The sequence below is a fragment of the Schistocerca serialis genome, chromosome 2 (assembly GCF_023864345.2).
Source record: "Schistocerca serialis cubense isolate TAMUIC-IGC-003099 chromosome 2, iqSchSeri2.2, whole genome shotgun sequence".
NCBI classification, from domain to species: Eukaryota; Metazoa; Arthropoda; class Insecta; order Orthoptera; family Acrididae; genus Schistocerca; species Schistocerca serialis.
In genome coordinates this window covers 267,998,901-268,021,955 of record NC_064639.1, presented here as the reverse complement: position 1 = coordinate 268,021,955, position 23,055 = coordinate 267,998,901, and the positions used below count along the sequence as shown (strand labels likewise).

General features: G+C 39.1%; 1 protein-coding gene across 5 annotated transcripts in view; it reads right to left on the bottom strand.

The window, feature by feature from the left end:
* LOC126457023 (lactosylceramide 4-alpha-galactosyltransferase-like) overlaps positions 1-23,055 on the bottom strand; it is a 468,934-nt gene that overhangs the window by 35,547 nt on the left and 410,332 nt on the right. For all 5 annotated transcript variants that reach the window (XM_050092998.1, XM_050092997.1, XM_050092996.1 and 2 more), the window contains one exon: positions 15,826-16,145. In XM_050092998.1, coding sequence (XP_049948955.1) covers positions 15,826-16,145 — 320 coding nt within the window. The remainder of the gene's footprint in view (positions 1-15,825; positions 16,146-23,055) is intronic.

Below are 23,055 nucleotides of genomic sequence, written 5' to 3'. Positions count from 1 at the left end.
ATCACAAGTTGCCTAACACTACGTAAAACTGAACCCAGATGATATTTTAAGTGGAGGAACTGCATTAAACCTGAGTTACAGACCTCAGTCATATCTTCGGTAATCAGAATGTTAAGTAACTGAAAAGCAGCTACAAAATCTGGTAATGTTTTACTATGATATTGGGAGATGGGACACGTTTAAAAAAAGTCAGGATAGACTTATTAACAAATTTTGAGTTTCCGGTATCTATGCATCACAAAAATATTTCAAATAAAATTCTAAATTGTGAATATGGACAGCACTGACAGCATAACTGACCAAAAATGAAACAACCAGATGGGCAAGGAATGCGGTGAACTACATTTATATTTTTTTTTCCATGCAGCTGAAAAGAAAAGAAAAAAAAAAAACAGTAGTTAGCTCGTATGACCTGAGAATTTTTTGGTGTGTTAGGTGAAACTGTTTAATGTAGAAAAGAGAAATGAGGCATCTAAACAATGAGTAGGATTTAATTATGATTTTGTTGAACAACAAAATAATTTTATAAAGAAACAATCTAATAATCAAAATAAAGAATTACACAAAATATTCAAACAACCATGGAATGCACTAAATCAATCACTAGGTGAAAAGTTGAGACATTGACAAATAAACTATTTAACAGTCCACAGAAAATAAGCAATAAAACTGAGGCATCAAGTACTGAATTGAAGCATCAAAAAGTCATTTAAGCGGTAAGCTTGATACAATGAACAATGAAGTAAAAAACTTGAGAAACTCCTTCAACAGCTTTTAGGTGGGATTGCCAGTCTTCAGGTGCTACTGGAGCCACAAGGCACCACTTAACTGAATTTATCTCAAAGTCTCTGACAGGTACTTTTGTAATGTGGTCAACAAAGATGCATGGGTGGCACCGAGGGTGTTGCTGTATTGGGAATCATTGAGGGACACTTTGCCATTTTATTCACCCACATGTCAATGTTACACTCTTCTGTGATCAAACCACAGAAAAGCACACTGTAGAAGAGCCAAAAAAGAATAAACACCTTTTGCTGGTTTGTATCACATTCAAATTTTGTCAAACAGTTTTGAATAGCCCTAGTAGTTCCACCATGTGTACCAGAGCAAAAATTGTAGTTGCACTACACACCAAAGAGGTCAGATCATGTTCATTAAGGTTGCAGCCCACGATTTCCTTAGAATGGGGTTGAATCATCTGAGGGCTGTCAGCAGTATTGAACATTGTTAAGAACATCATCCTGTTGCTCATTACACTGCAAACTGTGATTATCAACTGTGAAACATATGGGAATCAATGTCCCAAGAGAAGGGGTGGTTCCATTACTGCCCTTTATGCTACCTCCTGAGAGCTTTCCCTGTCAATTACGAGCAGTGGTGTGTCTGAAATATTTTCCTTGGCCACCTGTAAGAAACTACATGATTTAAATGCTGGATATCTAGGTTCTGACTTACATTGCAGATGCATAAAAAAAGGGGTGAGAGAGGGTGTGACGACCTTCCCATCATGTGACATGTGATGGTGCTGGGCAGAATTGCGGTGAAATCTGGTGCCTACGTGACATCATTAACCCACCTTACACTTCACATAAACTTTTGAGCTGTGGGCTATTTTTCACATGTGTCAACATCTTGCTGGTTCAAGCATCATTGACCCTGAGGGTGACATTGCAGGGTGCCATGCATTTGCACCATTGCAGAGGAAGGTTGTAGGCACTTCTAAGCCAAATTTCAAAGTTAAGCATCACAACCCAAGACAATCATGTGGTTTCAAAAAAACTGATATTATTTTTTTATGCAGTGCAACTGTTCTATTGGAAGCATTGGTAAAGGTTATATGAAGACCATTTTCACACAAGTCAACATCTACAAAAAGCAGAATTTTCAGAAGACACATTCTATTGAATTACTGGAACAATATACACTGCTGCTGTCTTACAAAATTATATTTTACAAATAATCTCTGGATATGTGATACAATGATGGAAATAAAAAATGTGAAAGTCATAAATTTTTTTCTAAACTGAAAATCCACAGATTAATTATTTTGTAGCAGTAATGTTTTAGTTTATTTTAACCTACTGAACAAATAATCATTTAATAAATTTGTTCATTAAGCTACTGTACTTCATTATTTTCACTGTCAAGTTCATCACAATACTCTAGGGCCTTCCTGTAGAACTCTTGGGTTCTTCTAATGATGCTCTGAAAAATCTCTTTAGTTTCTGTACATCATCAGCTTTTTTGACACTCAAAATGTTTCTAGGTTTTATTACAGCTGACTGTTTGATGTCCTTCAAACAATCTACATTAGGTTTTTTCACTTCAATAATGATTGGAGAGGAAAGATATGTTGTTCCGATTCTGCAGAGGGTTTCTTTTTTTATAAATAAGGACTCTGGTTTCAAAACATTTTAATGGTAGCTTCTCTTTCCTTAAGCTGTTAGCGCTTGTCTTCAAATCACAAACGTGCAAGTCCTTCCCTAAAACCTATGGTTGGTCATAATCTCATGATAGTGTGATGATAAGTTTACAGTTTCAAGTTTTCTCAATTCCTTTTTAATGGTATCAGGTATCCTACCAGGAGGCACATATGGCAAAGTTCTGCTTATTATGGCAATAATGTGATAACTGTGCATCTCATATGACAATACTTGGCAAAAAGTATAAATAGTTTCCACCATATTATCATGTTCTATTAAAGTGAATTCATACAAGTATCAGACATCTGAACAAGTTACTTCACAATATGTAACTGGTGCTTTTATTTAACATTTCCTGCATGTAAATGACATGGCATTACCTTCCACACAGAAGTTATCAGTAGAATAAAATGTTGAATCAGTCAACTTGTTTAAGTTGTTGCAATCAGGTAAAACTGTTCATCAGTCCATGTTTACAGAGAGCAAACTAAAATATGTTGAATGTAGAGAACTAGTGTCAACTTTGGTGCTACCAGAATTAAATTCTAGGACTTCACTATGCTTTACAATGTGTACAAAATTCTTTACAGTATGTACAAAACTCAAGAGTAAGCACATATCTCATATATGGCAAAATGTATTAGTGACAACATGACGAAACTTGTTTTTTACTGAACCACCTTCTCAAATAAGTTTGAAAAATATTCTCATAACTTATATACATGATTTACAATTAATGGGACAAATTAAGTATAATCCCACAGCACTTTCAAATTTCCATGACAGAAGGTACTTGTAGACAGTAGAGATTCACTAAATTTTTTTATCTTTTTCACAAAATTATTTCATAAGAGCAGTGTTTTTGCACAGCCTCTGAGAGTACAACCCCCCCCCCCCCCATCCCTCCGCCCATCCCCAACACCACCACCACATCTTTTCTACCTCAGAAACAGTTTTCTGGTATCATTTCAGTTTGAAAAACGTCTCAATTCCTTCTTAAGCTCTGTTTTCTTTAATAGTCTACACTTGCTACCAGAAATATGCAGCTGGTACAAAATATTAGTCAGCAACATCACTTTCTTCCAAAACTATTTTCCACGGATTACTGTCCTACTATTTTCATTACCTTAAGACATGTTTTGTTATAAACTCATGAGATATAGTCAGGATACTTCATTATAGTATCATCAGATTAATGGTAAACACAGTAGAAGCCTTCATCTTATTTCCATGTACAACAACATACTACGTGACACAACTGATTATCACAACACACCACAATGAATAAAAGTTCCCTAACACAAGGCAAACTCATCTTAATTATCATCTCCAAAATAATACAATGCAACCTATACATCATCAAAATCTTATCAAAACATGAAGAAAATCACTCACTGTATTTCATCATCACAGCATTATAGACCTACCTCAACACAATATCATAATACTCATAGACAACTCATATTTCAACATAAATGCAAAACCTACGAATTCCATGTTTTAAAATACTTGACCATTGTGTATCAGTTCTCAAATCATAATCATGTTCAATATGTCAGAACCTATTTTCCATCACATCTCAAACAAACATTAATCCAGTTCACACATAAAATTACTGATATTAGTCATATTTCTCATCTGTTACTAGTTTTCAAAGATAACAATGTAGCTTGAAAAATAATCTCCTTAACCTAAGCATCATCTACAGTAAAATGTACTTGAGTTAATAGACAAAAGTTATTAAAGTCTGAAAATTTCAACTTAATACTCTCTTATCATAATATGAGAACCATTTCCACAAAACTCAACAACCACAAACTACAAATGTGTTTGAACATCATGTACACTCTGTTGACTGGATGATTGTACTAGAGGAGTATTCTATGCTGAGAGTAATTTACCAGTGGAATATGTTGACATAAGAAAATACTTTTAACTGCAGAAACAAAATGAATTTCTATTCTATTTCACACATATTTATTGTCATATGGTGATGCTTCTTGATGAATTAACAAAACAGTTAAATCCATTCTAATTAGTAATATGTTTAATTAGCATTTTATCTTGGAAATTTTGGATCAACACATACCACATGCAACCCCAATGCTAAAAGAAGACATTCTAATCACTAAGAGTCTATACAGGCTGAAGAAAGAATGCCACACTTGGTGGTTGGCATATGATTCCTTATCTCAATTCAAGCATAAGTGTCTCTAGTAAAATCTAGCACTACCAATAGATGTAATAGAAATGCAATGTTAAAATAATAATAATAATAAAAACATGCATTTTCTTACATTTGCAACAATAGAATGAAAATACCTTCAAGTATTAAAAAAAAAAAAAAGTCCCTCTGGCTATGCTGCAACCATGTGCAGCATGGCCAAGAACAGGTAGCATGAACTCTGCACTGTGCCAGAGCTGTTCCATTAACTCAGTGATATGAGGCAATGCTGTGGGGAATGATATGCAGACTCATCAATGTTTTAGTCACATTTGCACAAAACATTTATTTTTCAGTAAAAGCATCAAATTGTATCCAATTTACACTTCCACAGTGAGGTATCTTGTGTATTTCTTTCGGTTACTGTTACCTTTGTTTGAACATTAAGACATGACATGAACTTCTTACAGATGTAAATGACCATTTTGTTTTATCCTTGATCCAAATAAACCCAATAGAAAATAATAGGGGATACAGTAACATCATCTGTATCCAATGAGGTACATAAAACACAAGAGGCAGGCTAAACTAGACTGCACATTATGCTATGCACAATAATTCCATTCTGTATGTTTAATGTACAGAGCAATATACACTTTAGAGAAAATGTTCAAAGTGACCAGCTTGCATTTGCAAACACTTCACCCCTCGCTGGATCATACTTTGCTGGAAACTATGCAACACGCCTGCATCCCCCATTGCCAAAGCAGCATGCATGCAAGCTGTTAGTTCATGAACATCCATGTGTAGAGCACTATAAACTTCTTCCTTTAAGTGTCCCACAAACAAAAATCTAATAGATTAAGGTCTGGGGAACATGGAGGCCAGAACATTGGACCTCCATGACCAATCAATTTTCCTGTAAATGCTTTATTTAAAAAGTTAAGCACATTCATTCCAAAGTGTGGCAGCACACCATCATGCTGAAACAATAGCAGTCACCAAGCACCAAGTGGAATGTTTTCTTATGTGTCAGGCAATGTATTGCAAAGACATGTACGATACAGGGGTGCATTCAACTTGCCCAGCCATAGATAAAAGCCCAAAAGCACTCCTGTCATAATTCCAGCCCGCAGGTTATCCCAAACATGCCTGAAAGCCACATTTGTGGGTGACATGTGGGTTCCTTTCTGAACAATATGGCTGTTGTGGAGGTTAAAAAAACTTTCACGAGTGAAGTTAGATTCATTAGGTCATGACATATTACTTATAAAGTGTTCATTATCTCCAATTCTGAAAAACTCATTCACAGAACTTGACTTGTTGAATGCGGTCTTCTGGCCACTAGAGTTGAGTTAAAGTGTAATGATATGAATGTATTGTTCATTGCACAACACTTCAATAACAAGTTTTTGAAATATATGCTAGAACTGCCTTGCAATTCATGGGTACTTTGGCAAGGTGTTTGGTGAACAGTTTCACAACTCATGTCCTGTACTTGTGGAGTACATCTAATCCTTGGACTATCTCTGTCTGTTACTTATAGATGAAGATTACCAGTTTCTCAAAGATGTTGCTCGAGGCTACGAAAAACATTCAAGATGGCATCCTTGAGGATACTGAGCAGTATATGCAAGAGCAGCAGCAGTAGCTTTGGCATCAGATGCACACAGCACCAAAAGCATGTAGATGTATTCATCATTAATGTAAACAGTTGGGAAGCTGCCCTGCAAGAACCTGACAAGACCAGTTATGGTTTTGCATTGCATGTTTAGTAGACAAATGCATGCAGTTGAATTAATCCCACTGAGATGCATTAAGGCTATTGTTGTATGGAAAAATTATGTCCTGCTTACAAACAGTAAGAACTAGGGAACCAACATCCAAAAAATAAAAAAAGAACGCGACAAGGATTTGAACCATATCTCCATGATGGATGGATGGATGTGGGTTTCATATCCCAGCAGTCTACTCAATGAGCTGTGAGGGCTGGTACAGTAGTGTTGGGTGATAAACTTTTCTCTGTACATTCCGATGTGCTGCACAATATGATAGTGTTGTAAGATCCGTGTTTTCATGCATGTGTTTTCAAAACACACCTGATCTGATTTTGCTAGATAAACTTTTGACTTGAATCTGGTTGGTTGGTTTGGGGGATTAAAGGGACCAGACAATGGCTTGAATCTGGATGAGGAATAGCATGCCAACCTCCAAGTGTGGCATTTTTTCTTCACCCTGTATACATGAATAGGTTTTATAATAACTGAAACATGAATGACATAACCGTATACTTTTACTGTTCCATAATACAATTATCTGAAACAATTTTTAATTCTGTAATATTAGAAGCAGTAAAGCTTAACTGTTCATTGATCACACAGGATTGTATATATTTTTCTGTAGTTGTGTTCTGACTGAACTACTGGTAATGGAGACTTTCCTTGAAAGACAAAGTATCTGAATGAAATTGAGGAGAAGTGGTACACTGAATGGCAACACTTCAAGGACAAGTTTTGGCTGTTTTTGCAATTTTGTGAAGTGGAGGAAGGACACTCTCAGGGCATTTATCAAAGAAAAACATGTGTTAATAATTTTCGTAAAATAAATAAATGTGTGTGTGTGTGTGTGTGTGTGTGTGTGTGTGTGTGTGTGTGTGTGTAGAGAGAGAGAGAGAGAGAGAGAGAGAGAGAGTTAAAGCAGTACTTTGTATAAAATGTAAATAACAGAACTGAATTTGTCACTACTTTGTTTCACTAACAGATGCAGACACTGCAATCACTTTGTATAACAAACCTCCTATTCTGATGCATGCCTGCCACAATAAAGTTTCAACTTTACATGTGATACTTTTGGCATGTGGTGGGGGGTGGCAAGGGGTATGTATTGTAGCAGAATGGAACAGCGTTAGATGAAGAATACGATTTCACTTATATTGGAGGTTATGATACTATCACACAATGTGAAGTTATTTACATGTACAAGTTTAAACTGTAACATTGCTTGCCTAGTGTTCTAATGAAAACTAGTTGACTTCAGATGAAATTAAACTAATCCTGATACGTTTATGGAGATATTGCACTACAAATCAAAGATATGTCAAATATAATGTATACATAAGCCCAACTTATTCTTTGTGGAGTTTATACATAGAAGAGTAATAGTGATTACAACAGAGTGCACTGTAAAGACACAGAATTCATCTTAGGAACAAAAGTTGTACTGCAACTGTAAAGTAATTAACAGACATAATTAAGATATTGTTACTGATGCACATTTAATGAAATTTTAATATGAAAATGTGTCATACTTCAACATACTAAATGTGTCAGGGACATTGTAATCATCTTTAAAGCTAAAATCCATAACTGGTTCTATGAAAGCATGTAAATGTTAATTGTAAATTCAGTTATGTTCAATTTTAACAACATGTAATGTGACTTTGTAATTGTTGGAACTTACATAAGCACCCGAACCAGTAGCCAAATTGTGTTACTATTGCATCTTTGTTGCAGGAGTTAGTATTGAGTTAGTACAGCATCACTCTTAGGTCAGTTTTTGGGCACTAACCCCATTTCAGTTTTATCTGTTTTGTGATACAGAAAACATATTTTAAAAGTATTTTGTGTGTTTTGACTACATTATTTTTTGGTGAACTCATCATAAATTGTCTGACATTATGTAAAACCGAACCCAGATGATATTTTAAGTGAAGGAACTGCATTAAACTTGAATTACCAACCTCAGTCATATCTTCCATAATTAAGTTAAGTATCTGAAATGTAGCCATTTAAGCTGGTTATGTTTTAAGAGTCTGACTCCCTGAAACTCTTGTGTTCAGCATCTGTTTTGTCTATCTAGTGGTTTTTTAACTCATTGTTTGAGAACATCATTCAGATCTTTGTGCATGCAATAACAGATCCTCCTATACTTCCCTAGGAAACATATTCCCACACCTATCCTCATACACGAATCACTTATGATACTACCACTTGCAGTACGTTGATAGGTAATCCTCTTATCGCTCCTATTGCAGTGTTAACACAGACTGGATTCTTCTTGAAATTCTCCTCCGAAAAGAGCCTTCCTGGTGCCCAGTGGCATGATATGATACAAATTATGCCTCCATGGTCTTGTTTGCAGAGTAATCAATTTGTCCCTCATGATGGATGAACTCTGCAACAGCAATCCACGGATGACAGTTTCCCTTAGATAGAATTTTGTGTGTGTACGTTTCAGCATGTGTCACTGAAGGTCAGTTCTGGCATTATGTTTTGGCACAAAGTTTACTCCCAGGATTGCCCTGCACCCTTCATCTACAACACACTCATCGTGCACATCAGACTGTGCTTGCATTGTAAACACCTCATGGCATGCATAAGCAGCTTGCTCTGCAAAACTGTGACCTAGTGCTCATGCTTTTGCCTTGTTGGTCTGATCAGTAACTTTACAAACATGTTCCCCCTTCCTTTCCCTATGCCCGCCCTGCTTCTGAGAAAAGAGGTGAATATTTACCTTTTTTTCAGAACATCTGTGGCACAACCATCAGCATCCATGTCAACAGTCTTGTGCATTCCTCATTGTATCTCCAATAACCTCATCATCTGCAGTGGCACTCTGCATGATGCAAAAATCAATGGCACACATACTCCCCTCTGGCCCTGACTTCATAATGGCTAGACAACTCCCATTTTCACCCAATGAGATATCCATCTGTTGAATCATCCATGTTGTTATCCACACTCTTATTCACTCCCATGCACGATACATTCTCTCCATATGGGAGTACAGCTGCTTCAGACTCCAATTCCACATGACATCATAGCGGATATTTCAACATTCAAATGGCTCTGAGCACTATGGGACTTAACTTCTGAGGTTATCAGTCCCCTAGAACTTAGAACTACTTATACCTAACTAACCTAAGGACATCACAAACAGCCATGCCCGAGGCAGGATTCAAACCTGCGACCTTAGCGGTCGTGCGGTTCCGGACTGTAGCGCCTAGAACTGCTCGGCCACCCCGGCCGGCATTTCAACATTACTCCTTTTAATGTCCAAGTTAGTACTCTGCATGCTGCATAAACTCTCTGGAATTTTTACAATGCTAGCACCCTCTTCATTAACTATCATAACCTTACCACTTACATCATCATCCCACAACAAAACAGCAAAACCAAAATCAGAAGGACACTTAACTGAAGCAATACCAAAAGACATCTTACTGTAACTTAATTACTCTGTTTGAGTGGCTGCCGGTAGTTACTACTTCACACACTAAAAACAGTGAATACTTCTTGACAGCCCTTAGCTTCACCTCTTGAATAGCTACACATTCTTAACCACACGCAGATATTACCTTATATATTCCTGGACAATGAGCCACACCCCCACAATTATGCATCTTTATCCATGGATGGCAATTGTAGGCACTGTAGATGCTGCTTCTGACACAAACTGAAAGCAATGCTGGTGCAGGATTGGGCTGTGGCAATAGGTGATTGTGAGGATGTGAGTGCTGGCAGCTCATTCAAACAGTACCAATAAGGCAGCCATTATCACAATTCTTGAAGCTACACTCAGATGCTGTGAGGTGGCAGCCATAGCTCTCACAGCACGTGGCGGGATAGGCACGTGTGGCACAGTGTCAGGTAGCATCCAGCCGGCAGGCTCTCACTTATGCATCCCAGAATGCTAACATCTGTGGCCGGCTAGCAGCACATGACCCAGTTACACATGTCACACTATGCAGGCGCTATCAGCAGTGCAGGAGACAACTGGAAAACTTTCAGAAAATGTCAGCCTACCAGTGGGAAGTCCTGCCTATGTGAGTGATGGCACGAGGTGCCACAGTACCCACTTCGGTGTTGACAGAAGGGTGACTGTACTGCCCCAGTCACAACCTGATGCTCCTTGGGCAGGAGCTGAGCTGCTGCTGGGCAAGACTGGGGTGGCTCATCAGTGAAGCACCACAAAGTCCCAGAAGGCAGACTTGATAATAATAGATGGCAACTACCAACTGGCAGTGCTCATAGTGGCTGTTTGCCGTCCTGTGGTGGACAGTGCCTAGCGTAGCCCCCTCCTCATAGCTAGTCTGCCAAGCTGTGAACAGCTCTGCTACAATGTCACAGCAATTTGTTAGAGGAAGTGGTTCATTTGTTGTGCTGATGTGCTGCCTCTAGTCACTTCACTAACAACATTTCCATGGCCTCCCAATGAGGAAACCACTTGGCTCATCTTGTAAGACTGTTGTGTAGGCAAGTTCGTGGTGGCTCAATATATGAAAACCACTCTGTTGTTGTAATCAGCTTGCCATCATCTTGTGCAGCTAGCTTCTTCCAGTTTCTGCAATGCTATGCCACAGCTCGAACCCAAAGTGCAATGCAAGGAATTGTATGCCCCAATAATAAAGAACAAAATGCAAGTACTAGTCAAGATTATGCATGTTTTACATGTATTCCACACTACAATTTACTCAGGAATATGTAAATATCTACTTGATACAGGGCTTTCAATGTAATAGGCAGTAATATTTACTGGTATACTAAAATACATACTTCATGCATACACCGATGCTCCATCTCACTCAGTAATTTGTATCAAGACGTGCCCCATATTTTAAGACACAAGGTTGTATACAGGGAGCGATGATTTAGGCCCCTGTCAAGGGTGCAGGCATGGAAGGAGGTGGAAGAACTGACAAAAAAAATCAAGAAAGAAACATGGTTAAAGAACTAACTAGAAGTACATGAGGTCTCCTGTTCCAAGAAGCCTTGCATTCGCCCCATGACAGTAAACACACACAGCTCTATCACTAACATGGTTTATGTGGCAGCAGTGCACTTGGTTCACATTGCCACCAGCTATGTGGCCCAGCCATGTTCAACAGTATTCATAATGCTACTTTGTTTTGGTGTAGTAGGGTCTCACAGGTTGGTGAGTGGGTGCTGAATCAAATATGCTGTTAAAGGTTAAGATATGTTGATCCAAATTCAAATAGCTGTGAGGTTATTTCTGACTGTGCCAGTCACCTTGTAAATGCAGTTCCAGCAAATTAAAAATGATAAATTATGTAAAATCAAATATGGGTGGGAAAGCAGACTATCAAATTTAGCTATTTTGTTGATAGAATGTGACAAAGTTGCTAATCTTCACTTTTATGACATAATTAATGAGTTTGCTTTGCTCAAAGTAAGAAAATGCAAACTAAAATTATAATAAAAACACAATTCCTGGAAAGAAGTATTTCTCAACACTTAATTACAGAGTTTTTTGGAATAATATCCATGGAAAAACCACAGTCCATAAAACTTTAGTAAAATTATTTCAGTAAAAGCACTCTTGATCACACATCAATTACTATTTCATTCTGTGACAGGGTTTGATCTTTTATAGGATCATCATCCATCCATTTTACTGTGTGAAGAAGAGTAATACACTTTCTTAGAGGTCAAAGGACATGAATACAATGATAAGAATAAAATAATATAAAAATATGGTTGATATCCTTTTAGTGACAGTAGGATACAGTGCCATGGAGCATAACGCTCTTGAGAGGTGTGAAGAACAAGGCTGAATAACGCTCAGTTACTCATAGTTTAATAGCGAAACCTCCACCCACCGCCTCCAGCATAACATCACTAATACGTGACAATTTCATAAAGAAGACTCTGTCCACCATCTTTTGCGTAATATTACGTATTCAGACATTATGCCGGAGGTGATCAGTGGAGCTTTCGCTACTAAACTTCAAGCGACTGAGCCTTATTCAGCAGTGTCCAGGCACCTCCAGAGCAAGCTTCTCCATGCCACTGTCTCCTGCTGTGACCAAGGATATATTAACCATACTATTATATTATTTTATTCTTATGACTGTATTTATTCAAGTCCTTTGATCTCTATGAAAGTGTATTACTCTTCTTCGCAGAGTAAAATGGTCTGATGTTGATCCCACAAGAGGTCAAAACCAGTCACTGAATGGAATAAGTAACTTATATGTGATCAAGGCTACTTTTATTGACACAAGTTTATCTTAATTATAAACCTTTTCCTTTTACTGCTAACTAATAACTTATAAACTATTAATAACTTGTGAGGAGCAAATAAAATTTGATCTTCATTACAGATCCTAAAGTGGTTCAAATGGCTCTGAGCACTATGGGACTTAACATCTGTGGTCATCAGTCCCCTAGAACTTAGAACTACTTAAATCTAACTAACCTAAGGACATCACACACATCCATGCCCGAGGCAGGATTCGAACCTGCGACCGTAGCAGTCGCGCGGTTCCGGACTGCGCGCCTAGAACCGCTAGACCACCACGGCCGGCTACAGATCTTACTAAAACTAATGTACGGTAGTGTCTACAAACAATAAGATATAGATTTTTTGCCTCAATTTCTTTTAGGAACAATATAGAATCTGTAATAACTTAATACAGTGATACATTTAATTTGTTGTATGCAATGTTTTTCATTAGTATAGTTTATTAGTGTAATACTCTCTGGAATGCTATTTTTATTTTCAGAAGAGCTGTATTGTTACAAAATTTGTAAATAATGCATGGGCAGAAAATGTATAATGGTTTTGTACAATACTAAAAGGGGGTGGGTTGTCTTCTGCAGTTCTGACAAACACACACAATCACCTAGGTAATCTTCTGACCAAATATATAGATTTTTCCCCTCTTACAAGCTTTTATGAAAAAGTTTTTGTTAGGCTTTAGTCAAACAACTATTTTCATTTTCTAGAAGTTCCGAACATTTTTTTCTCTGCATGCTTTTTTATGCTTTTTATTAACTTACTTTTTTAGCTCCTTACTTATGATCAAATTGTTTGACTTACACTTTTAGTCACATTACTGTGACCACCAGCCAAAAGCCTGAATACCACCTTTTGCAGCGTGTACCTCTGTGACACATGCAGGAAGAGAGTCAGTGAAGTTCTGGAAGGTACTGACAGGGATGTGAAGCCATGCTGACTCCAATGCACTAGGTTTCCCAGTTGTGGATCCATGGTACAAACAGCCTGATTGAGGTGATCTCAAAGATTCTTGATTATGTTTAAATCCAGAAGTTTAGTGGCCAGGAGATTAAGGCAAACTCATCCTGGTGCTCTTTGAAGGATGCACAAACACTGCGACCTGTGTGAAATGTTGCATGGTCCTGCTGGTAGATGTCATCATACCGAAGAAAAACAAACTGCACATAGTGGTGGACATGGTCCTCAAGGATAGATGCATATTTGTGTTGATACATTATTACTTCCTGAATCATGAGATACGATGCCACAAAAACATTCCTCAGGCTATAAGAACTCCTTCCTCCAGCCTTGAAGCTCTGCTTTCAGATGTGTCATGCCACAGACGTCAACAGCCATCTGTCCGATGAAGCATAAAACATGATTAATCTGAAAAGGCTACCTGTCATCACTCAGTGGGTGTCCAGTTAGGGCATTAGCATGCTAATTCTGGCCTTCAATGATCATGCCCTCCTGGATGTCAGATAATTCACTCCATTTGCACATTAATGACTGCACTATTTTCCGAGACTCCTCGAAATGCTTTATGTACCCCCCACTGCTGGTGCTGCTGTCTGTCATCTGTGAATGTTTACTGCACATTGACACTGAACATAGGCGGTGGTCACATTAATGTGACTGGAAATCATATCAGTTTAAACCTATAACTCATAAAAGGTTTTAACTTATTATCACTATCATTTTGACATATAAGATGTTGGAGGCACCCTAGACATTTCTTCAACAGTAGGTTCCTTGGGCATATCTCCAAGAGCTACCACACTTTGCAGTACAAGTCATCTGATGTAATGATAAAGTATCTAGTGATGAGAAGCAATGCAATCTTTCAACAGACAATGAGCAGCAAACAAACCTACTATTAGAAGGACATAATTGAGCAGCACTACCATGAAAAAAGCTTCACTAGAGTCCAGTAGAGAAACTGAACCAACAGCTCATGTGCGACAATGTGCACAGTTTGTTATTTCAAATAGTTTATATCATGGACTTACATAAAAAGAAGTTGGTATCACATACTAGGGCCATTCAATAAGTAATGCAACACTTTTTTTTCTGAAAGCAGGATGGTTGTATTCAGGGTTCTGAAATAACACGTTACTCCACACTATTTTGGCTACAAAACCCTGTTTTTCAAAGTAATCTCTGGTCAACATCAGAGTCAACATCTTGCTAAATCTATAATCCCCCATCAGCCACGTACTGCTACCCTTGGAGTGCATACTTCACTGGGCCAAACAAATGGAAGTTGGAAGGTGCGATATACGGGCTGTAGGTTGGATGAGGAAGAAGAATCCAGTGAAATTTTGTGAGCTCCTCTTGGAGCACAGACTTGTGTGAGGCCCAGCAATGTCATGGAGATGGAGAAGTTCATTGAATTTTTTGGTGATGAACACACTGAATGAGAGTGTCTGTATGTTCCAATGTTTCAGGAGTCACAGCCACATGCAGCTGGCCGGTACACAGGAGACCAGACAGATGATGAGAGACACCTCAGCCAATGACTCACCATGCTTTTGTTCACTGCCAGGTCTCCATACACATTCTGCAAGCACCTCCGAATATCTGCAATACTATGGTTTTCCACCAAAAGAAACTACCGGTAGCTCTCTGCTTGGAACACGCCTCCATTGCAGACGCCATTTTGAAGGGTACATAAAATACTGCAACCTTAATGAAATGGTAGGGGCTGATGTGGGAATATTCCACAATGTCCCACAACAAATTCCGCATTTTTTCAACCAAAATGGTGGAGCAAAGAAAATGTGTTGCAATACTTATTGAATACCCTTTGCAGAAAGATTGCTTCCTGGCCATTCTGTGATTTTACGTAGACTAAAGGGATTTTGGAGTAAAAATTTCAGAGTAATCATTTTTTAAATCATACTGGAGTGGCAGTGATTGTGTTTAACAGTCAAAACAACATTCAGTCCAGATTGCAACAAATCTTATTTTATCACTGGCTTCGGTCAAAAATGACCACTTTCAGACCAGTACCTGAGTATATACACAACTTTTTTTTTCTATATTGCTTGTATGTTAGTTTGTAAGATGAACAGCTGTGCCATACTTGGCCAATTTAGTTAATTTCAGAGTTACTGGTCTGAAGAGGTCACTTTTTACTAAAACCATTTCCTTCAATTAATAAATTGATATTTGTTACAATCTGCACTGATTTTTTCATACGAGATAAGAGTAATTTACCTGAGTACGACAAAGTCGAGGTCCAGGTAGACGCCGCCATATTTCCATAGCGCCACCAGTCGCATCACGTCAGAGGCATGTTCTATTGGCCAGTGACTGGCAGCAAGAGCGCCTTGCTCTATGAGTGGCGTGTATAGCGGCGTGTCACTCAGGAACTCTGCCAGAGGCACATACACCGCTGTGGCACCCGCTGGCACCCAACGGACAGGGAGGGGTGTAACACACGTGTGCAGCACATAGATATGCCACCCAGGATGGTGCCGTGCTGCAGACTCCACAGCACATGCTTGTCTCGGTCTCAGCCCAGACCACGACACATTCTGTAAAACGTAAGCAAAATGTGCGTCTAGAGCAAACACTTAAATATGTCGTTGAGAGCTGCTTCTACTGTCTTCTTGTTTCTTCCTTGCTCTGCAGATTAAGGGTTTTAAAATGACAGAGTGTAAATTTGAAAACAGGCTTTGTTAGACTCGAGCAGCAGAGACTAAAACAGGGGGAAGGTACAGGGCACTGGCGGATACAGAAAACCCTCAAGGAGGGGGCGCTAGGTATAGGAAACAATTGTTACGTTATTAGTAAAAATATTTTTACGAGTCTCTTAACAATATTTTTACTGAGAAATTGTTATGAACTACTATTATTAATACTTCATAATCAACTGATCACTCTCACTCTTGACTAATCTTCACACTTGCACTTGCTACAACTAGGACTTATTACTTATTCATTCTTCAGTCTTAATATTTCTGCTTCTGAATGTAAACTAGCATCCTATTTGGCGAATAGCCCGAATTTATAGCGCTACTTGTCGAAGATTCTCTGTACCAGAAAACAGCAGACTATTCGCGACTTCTCTCAACCAAATGCCAGACAGAATAACGCATCGAGATCACTAGAATGGCCGCGATTTTTCTCGTAGGTATGTGTTAGCTATCTATGTTCCGGACAGAAACGTATAAAATACGCTGACGTGGGTGCTACATAGGAAAGTACAACTACTCGATAACTCGATTCAGTCGAGTCGACTGACGAAAGAAATGAACGAATAGCGTGCGGGCTGACTGGCGGAGGCGCTGCGGGTGGGAATGCGGGCGCCCCGCGCGCCATATGCAGTGCTTTTCTTCTGAAAAAAAGTTTGATAGTACTCTGACATTGGATATAATGCCGCGAAAATTACTTATTACTGAAGCATGGGATACCACCCGTCTGCTTTTCGCCATGACGACATCAACATGTCGAACTAAAAAAAAGGTATCGGTCGGACTCTACAGTTGACTCCAGCTCAAATGAAGCAGGCGATACCGAGAAACACCCAAACATACAAGAGAATGTGGTATCGAACACTTCAGTTTACATCACTTCAAATGAAGCATGCGATTCCCATCAACTCCGGAACAATAAAAGAAAAGGGTATCATACACTTCAACTGACCTTTAATACACCTCAATGAAACAGATGAGTCCAATCAACCCTCCAGTCAATGACATCACTTTTCCCACCAAAAACTGTACTGGTATCGTCCGTATTTCAATTACCAATACAAAAAATGAGATAAAAAATTTACGTCCGTGAAATAAATCTTTGGCACTCTTCCAAGTTCTCAACATCGTAAAAAAATTACTTTGTCGACGAAAAAGTTTAGGGGTTCGAATCCCCAGCGTTCCCCCAGAAAAACAGCACTGGCCATATGTATTCGCCACTGGTACAGGGCAGAAGATGTCTGGTCGTGGGGGGCGGGGTCTTCATACCTAGAAATGTGTTAGAAATTCTAGAATCACGATGTTTAGTGGTGGCCGAGCGGTTCTAGGCGCTTCAGTCCGGAACCGCGCGACTACTACGGTCGCAGTATCGAATCCTGCCTCGGGCATGGATGTGTGTGATGCCCTTAGGCTAGTTAGGTTTAAGTAGTTCTAAGTTCTAGGGGACTGATGACCTCAGATGTTAAGTCCCATAGTGCTCAGAGCCATTTGAACCATTTTTTGATGTTTAGTAAACAGTTTATCAAATTGCAAGTTAAAAATAATCTTTTTATCCACTTAAAAAAAATTAGCTTTATAGTCAGCCACTATATAAACGCTACACACAACATTCATTTGAAAATGACCATGCATTTATGATCACGATGGTTCCTAACTATTCTCTACTACGAGCCTACAGGCTACATGGAGAGAGAAAAATTACTGTTAATGGATGTATAGTCCATGATCTGTCATCGAAACGATCTTGCGAGTCTTTTTTTTAGTGAAATGAATTCACCCACCTGTCTTCCAGAAAAGAAACGTAAGAAAAGCAAAGCCCGAAGAGACACAATCACTAACTGGATCTTTATCCTAATAGTTTCCCCTCGTGGAGTAAATAAAGATGGCAAAGAAATGAGTAATCAACATGTTAAATATGGCTCTGGTGGACCTATAATTATGGTTGTTGGGCTTAAAAACACAGGTGAAAAGCCTAGCGCATGCGATTTTAGTGATGACTTTTGTGTAACTGGCACTGAGAAAAAGTGATGATATGGATAGTAATGATGAGAACATTACTGAGAAACGTAATGTTTCAAAAAGAATCGTGAAACCTTATGTGGTCGTTTCCACTGTGTGATATCAGGTAGGTTGTTCACGATAGATGTGGTTGTCACTCTTTCCCGATTTATTATACTCAAGAAAGATGTATTTCATCACGCAGTGGTGTTTCGTGTTTTGTGTGCTGATGTAACATGGCAGATGGATCCATGCCACATCTGTAAACAAAGTTGTGGAGAGAATGTCTGAACGGTGAACAAGAAACCCCTGAAACCATCAACAGTAACACAGTCTTCTCTTATGATCTGTTTCTTGCAGTACTTGGACCATGTGCATTCTGTATGGTCGCAGTGCGGGTTTCTTCGCAGCCATCTGACATGTGCCACATGAATTGTTTGACCAGTGGCTCATTCGACGCAACAATTTCCTTGGAGAGCTCTCCAAGCGTCTTCGAACATTATCAATAACCAATGCACTCAGTGATGGTTTATGTTTACCACTGTTACTGTTTAGTACACCCGTTGTCTCCAGCTTTCTTCCAATCGATAAAACTGTTACCTTTCTTGGAACATCGCGCACACTGTATTCTCTCCGGAATGCTCAGTGTGTCTGTTTTCCAGCACGATGTCACCATAAAAACTCGCTTTCGAAGTGTGTACTGCATGTTTCTGCCATCTAAAGACTGCGAAGAGTCGCTAATGCGTTCGCTATTGTCACGCGGCCCGAACTACACACTCACGGATTTCACAAACCGCGGCTGACAAGGCTACGAACGAAATAATACGAGCCAGGCAAGCGCAGCGTTATGCTGGACATAGTCCAGTCAATGAGTGCTCAAATGAGGGGAGTAGAGTGCATGGGATGTGCGAAAAATTTTGACTTCAGCACTTTATTAGGAACAGTTAGGCGTGAAGAGGGAGGTGGGGGGTAGAAAGGTCCAATTTTTTTATTTTACAGTTATATCTCGTAAACGGTGCACTGTAGAAAATAAAGTTCCGGATAAAAATTAAAGCTTTTTAAATTTCCCATAAAATTGTTTCAATAGATATCAGACTAACTCCCAAAGGTTCTCTAGAAATATGTTATTGAAAATCGATGAATTTCGAAAAAAAAACATTTTTACGTCGCTCTTTCAGTCATTTGCTTCTAGTGCCTCCTACGACCGTTTCTCATAAAAATGGTCAAAGACGAAGCTGTAGAGCATTAAATGTCCAATTTCATATACAGGGTGAGTCAGGAGGAAAGGTACATGCTTTGAGGGGTGATAGTATTAGTGATTCTGAACAAAAACTTCATATGGACGTATGCCCTATGCCGGCCACTGTGGACGAGCAGTTCTAGGCGCTTCAGTCCGGAACCGCGCTGCTGCTACGGTCGCAGGTTCGAATCCTGCCTCGGGCATGGATGTGTGTAATGTCCTTAGGTTAGTTAGGTTTAAGTAGTTCTAAGTCTAGGGGACTGATGACCTCAGATGTTAAGTCCCATAGTGCTTAGAGCCATTTGAACCATTCGTATGCCCTATTCCGAATGTGTTCCAAGATAGAAAACATTTAATATCACTTTTGTATGTTTTTCTTGAGTAACTCGAGAACCGCACCCTCCAGCGAAAACGTGTCGCATTCCAAAATTAAACTATATTAAATTTCCTACAAAAGAGGTCCTATTCATTTTTTCTCTGGAACTACTGGTTTGTGCGAAGAGAGCGCGAGAAATGATGGAAAACTCACTCGATGCGCATGCGCTGTAGCTTACGTAGTTTCTGTAGGCCAATTTGAGGTATTTTCCCGACTTGATAGACAGCAAGTGTCCCGTATCAAATTGTTCGCCTCAACTTGGTTCAAATGGCTCTAAGCACTATGGGACCTAACATCTGAGGTTATCAGTCCCCTAGACTTAGAACTACTTAAACCTAACTAACCTAACGGCATCACACACATCCATGCCAGAGGCAGGATTCGAACATGCGACCGTAGCAGCAGCGAGGTTCCGGACTGAAACGCCTAGAACCGCTCGACCACAGCAGCCGGCCGCCTCAACTTGCTACCTCAATATACTATCATCATGAAGTTAGTTTTTTCTTTAGCGTGTTCACCTGGTTTTTCTACAGACTCAAAAGGTCCCTCCGTGTTTTGATAAACTTCACTATCCTTTCCAATAATCAAAGGTCTACTGTGGTTTGAAACAGGTATTGGCAAGTGTGCAGTATTATATGGATGAAGAGGAGTCAAAGTTACATGCATCAGAAATATGTTCATCCTGCACTGACACACACACTTCTCTAGACGCGTCTGTTCTTGGTATCAGACGCACACCCACAATGAAGCACTGTACCCAACCAACATTTCATGTGCCAGACGTAGATGTGAGTTTTCAGATCACAGCTAAGTCCTCGTTTCTTTCTTATGAAGAGGTGACCATACAGTCTTCCACAGTAATGATATTCGAAATGGATAAGGACTTGTATATCTGTTACTTCTTGCGTGGGCCGCCAACCATAATGTGTCTCCACAACTCAGGAACAGGGCTGACGCATAAAAATTATTCTTCAGGACGATGTGACTTCCTTAAATAATGGATTCAGTTCAGTCTTACAGATCCTTATGTACGATGTTCACTAACTAGAGATATTTTATTTGCATGAAGATATTTTGAAAATACGTACTTTGCGTTTTGTATTTAAATACTTTTATTTAAAACCACTTTGCATTTACAACTGAAAAAGAAAAAAAATAATTTGAATACTTTGCACATTTCTGACCGTGGACAATTTCTGAAGTCCGTGAGGCCACTAAACTTGAAATTAGCAACACTAGCGGGGCTACACGTACAGAACGTTTGGGAATATGGCGAAACGAGTAGAGCCGAGCATCGATGCTGGCGGAGGCGACTTCCGACATTTGTAGTGAGGACTATATATGTACGTATGTACTCTTCCAGTTGTGTATTATCATTTCCCAAAATCGCAAATGTGTTCCATTATTGGTTCAAATCTTATGACTCATTAAAGTAGTTCAGGTTTATACGATTCGCACAGTATTTGAGTTATTGTCGGATTTGTTACGCACTCCGTATGTGATTGCACTCTGGCCAGACAGCAGCTTGTAGAGATTTTACGCCTGTGAGCATATATATGAGCTTTTATCTGGCAAGGAGACCTTGTGGACTGACCTTGTCCGATGTCCTTTATTATATTCGTAGAATTTGAAAGTCTGTGACCAGAAATCTGTTTATTAAAACAGTGCGACAGAGTAAGTAAAAAGCATTCACAAAATGGGTGTAGGTAACTGTAATCGAATGAATAGCATCGAAGTTTCATGCTGAAAGAAAGTCAAGTTGGATCATGTTTTCCACGCAACTTTTTATGCTTGTATTTAAAGTCTATATTTTTTGTCAAGTGTAAATTACAATAGACAAGTACTAAATCATAATTTTCTAATTTACAGGGTGATTCAAAATGAATACCACAACTTTAGGAATTGAAAACTCTGCAACGACAAAATGCAGAGCTAAGCACTATCTGTCGGCGAATTAAGGGAGCTATAAAGTTTCATTTAGTTGTACATTTGTTCGCTTGAGGCGCTGTTGACTAGGCGTCAGCGTCAGTTGATGCTAAGATGGCGACCGCTCAACAGAAAGCTTTTTGTGTTATTGAGTACGGCAGAAGTGAATCGACGACAGTTGTTCAGCGTGCATTTCGAACGATGTATGGTGTTAAACCACCCGATAGGTGGTGTATTAAACGTTGGTATAAACAGTTTACAGAGAATGGGTGTTTGTGCAAAGGGAAAAGTTCTGGACGGCCGAGAACGAGTGATGAAAATGTAGCACGCATCCAGCAAGCATTTGTTCGCAGCCCAGCAAAATCGACTCGCAGAGCTAGCAGAGAGCTGCAAATTCCACAATCAACTGTATGGAGAGTCCTACGAAAAAGGTTAGTTATGAAACCTGAACGTCAACTACCCGAGGCGATGGATCGGCCGCCAGGCAGCCCGTGACAGAGCACTTCATCACTGGCCTCCAAGAAGCCCTGATCTTACCCCCTGCGATTTTTTCTTATGGGGGTATGTTAAGGATATGGTGTTTCGGCCACCTCTCCCAGCCACCATTGATGATTTGAAACGAGAAATAACAGCAGCTATCCAAACTGTTATGCCTGATTTGCTACAGAGAGTGTGGAACGAGTTGGAGTATCGGGTTGATATTGCTCGAGTGTCTGGAGGGGGCCATATTGAACATCTCTGAACTTGTTTTTGAGTGAAAAAAAACCTTTTTCAATACTCTTTGTAATGATGTGTAACAGAAGGTTATATTATGTTTCTTTCATTAAATACACATTTTTAAAGATGTGGTATTCTTTTTGAATCACCCTGTATTTATTTATTTAATCGTGTCAGAAGCATCGTACATAAAATCGGAATGATTAACACATACATATCAAATATATAACAAACACAAAGTTTTCTAATGAAAATTATATTTCATTTTCAATTTTGGGTCACACGAAACAAATAAAGATTTGATACAGACATGTGAAAGGACACAAATGTACATCAATAATACTCCATAAAGAATTTTCACTCTGCAGCAGCGTGTGTGCTGAAATGAAAAATCCAGGAAAAATGTAATTGCATTTGACCAGCAGTCCAACCTCTTGTATTTTTATGTACTAGAATCTACGATATGACTCCTCTGAGGGACGGCTGTCACGTTA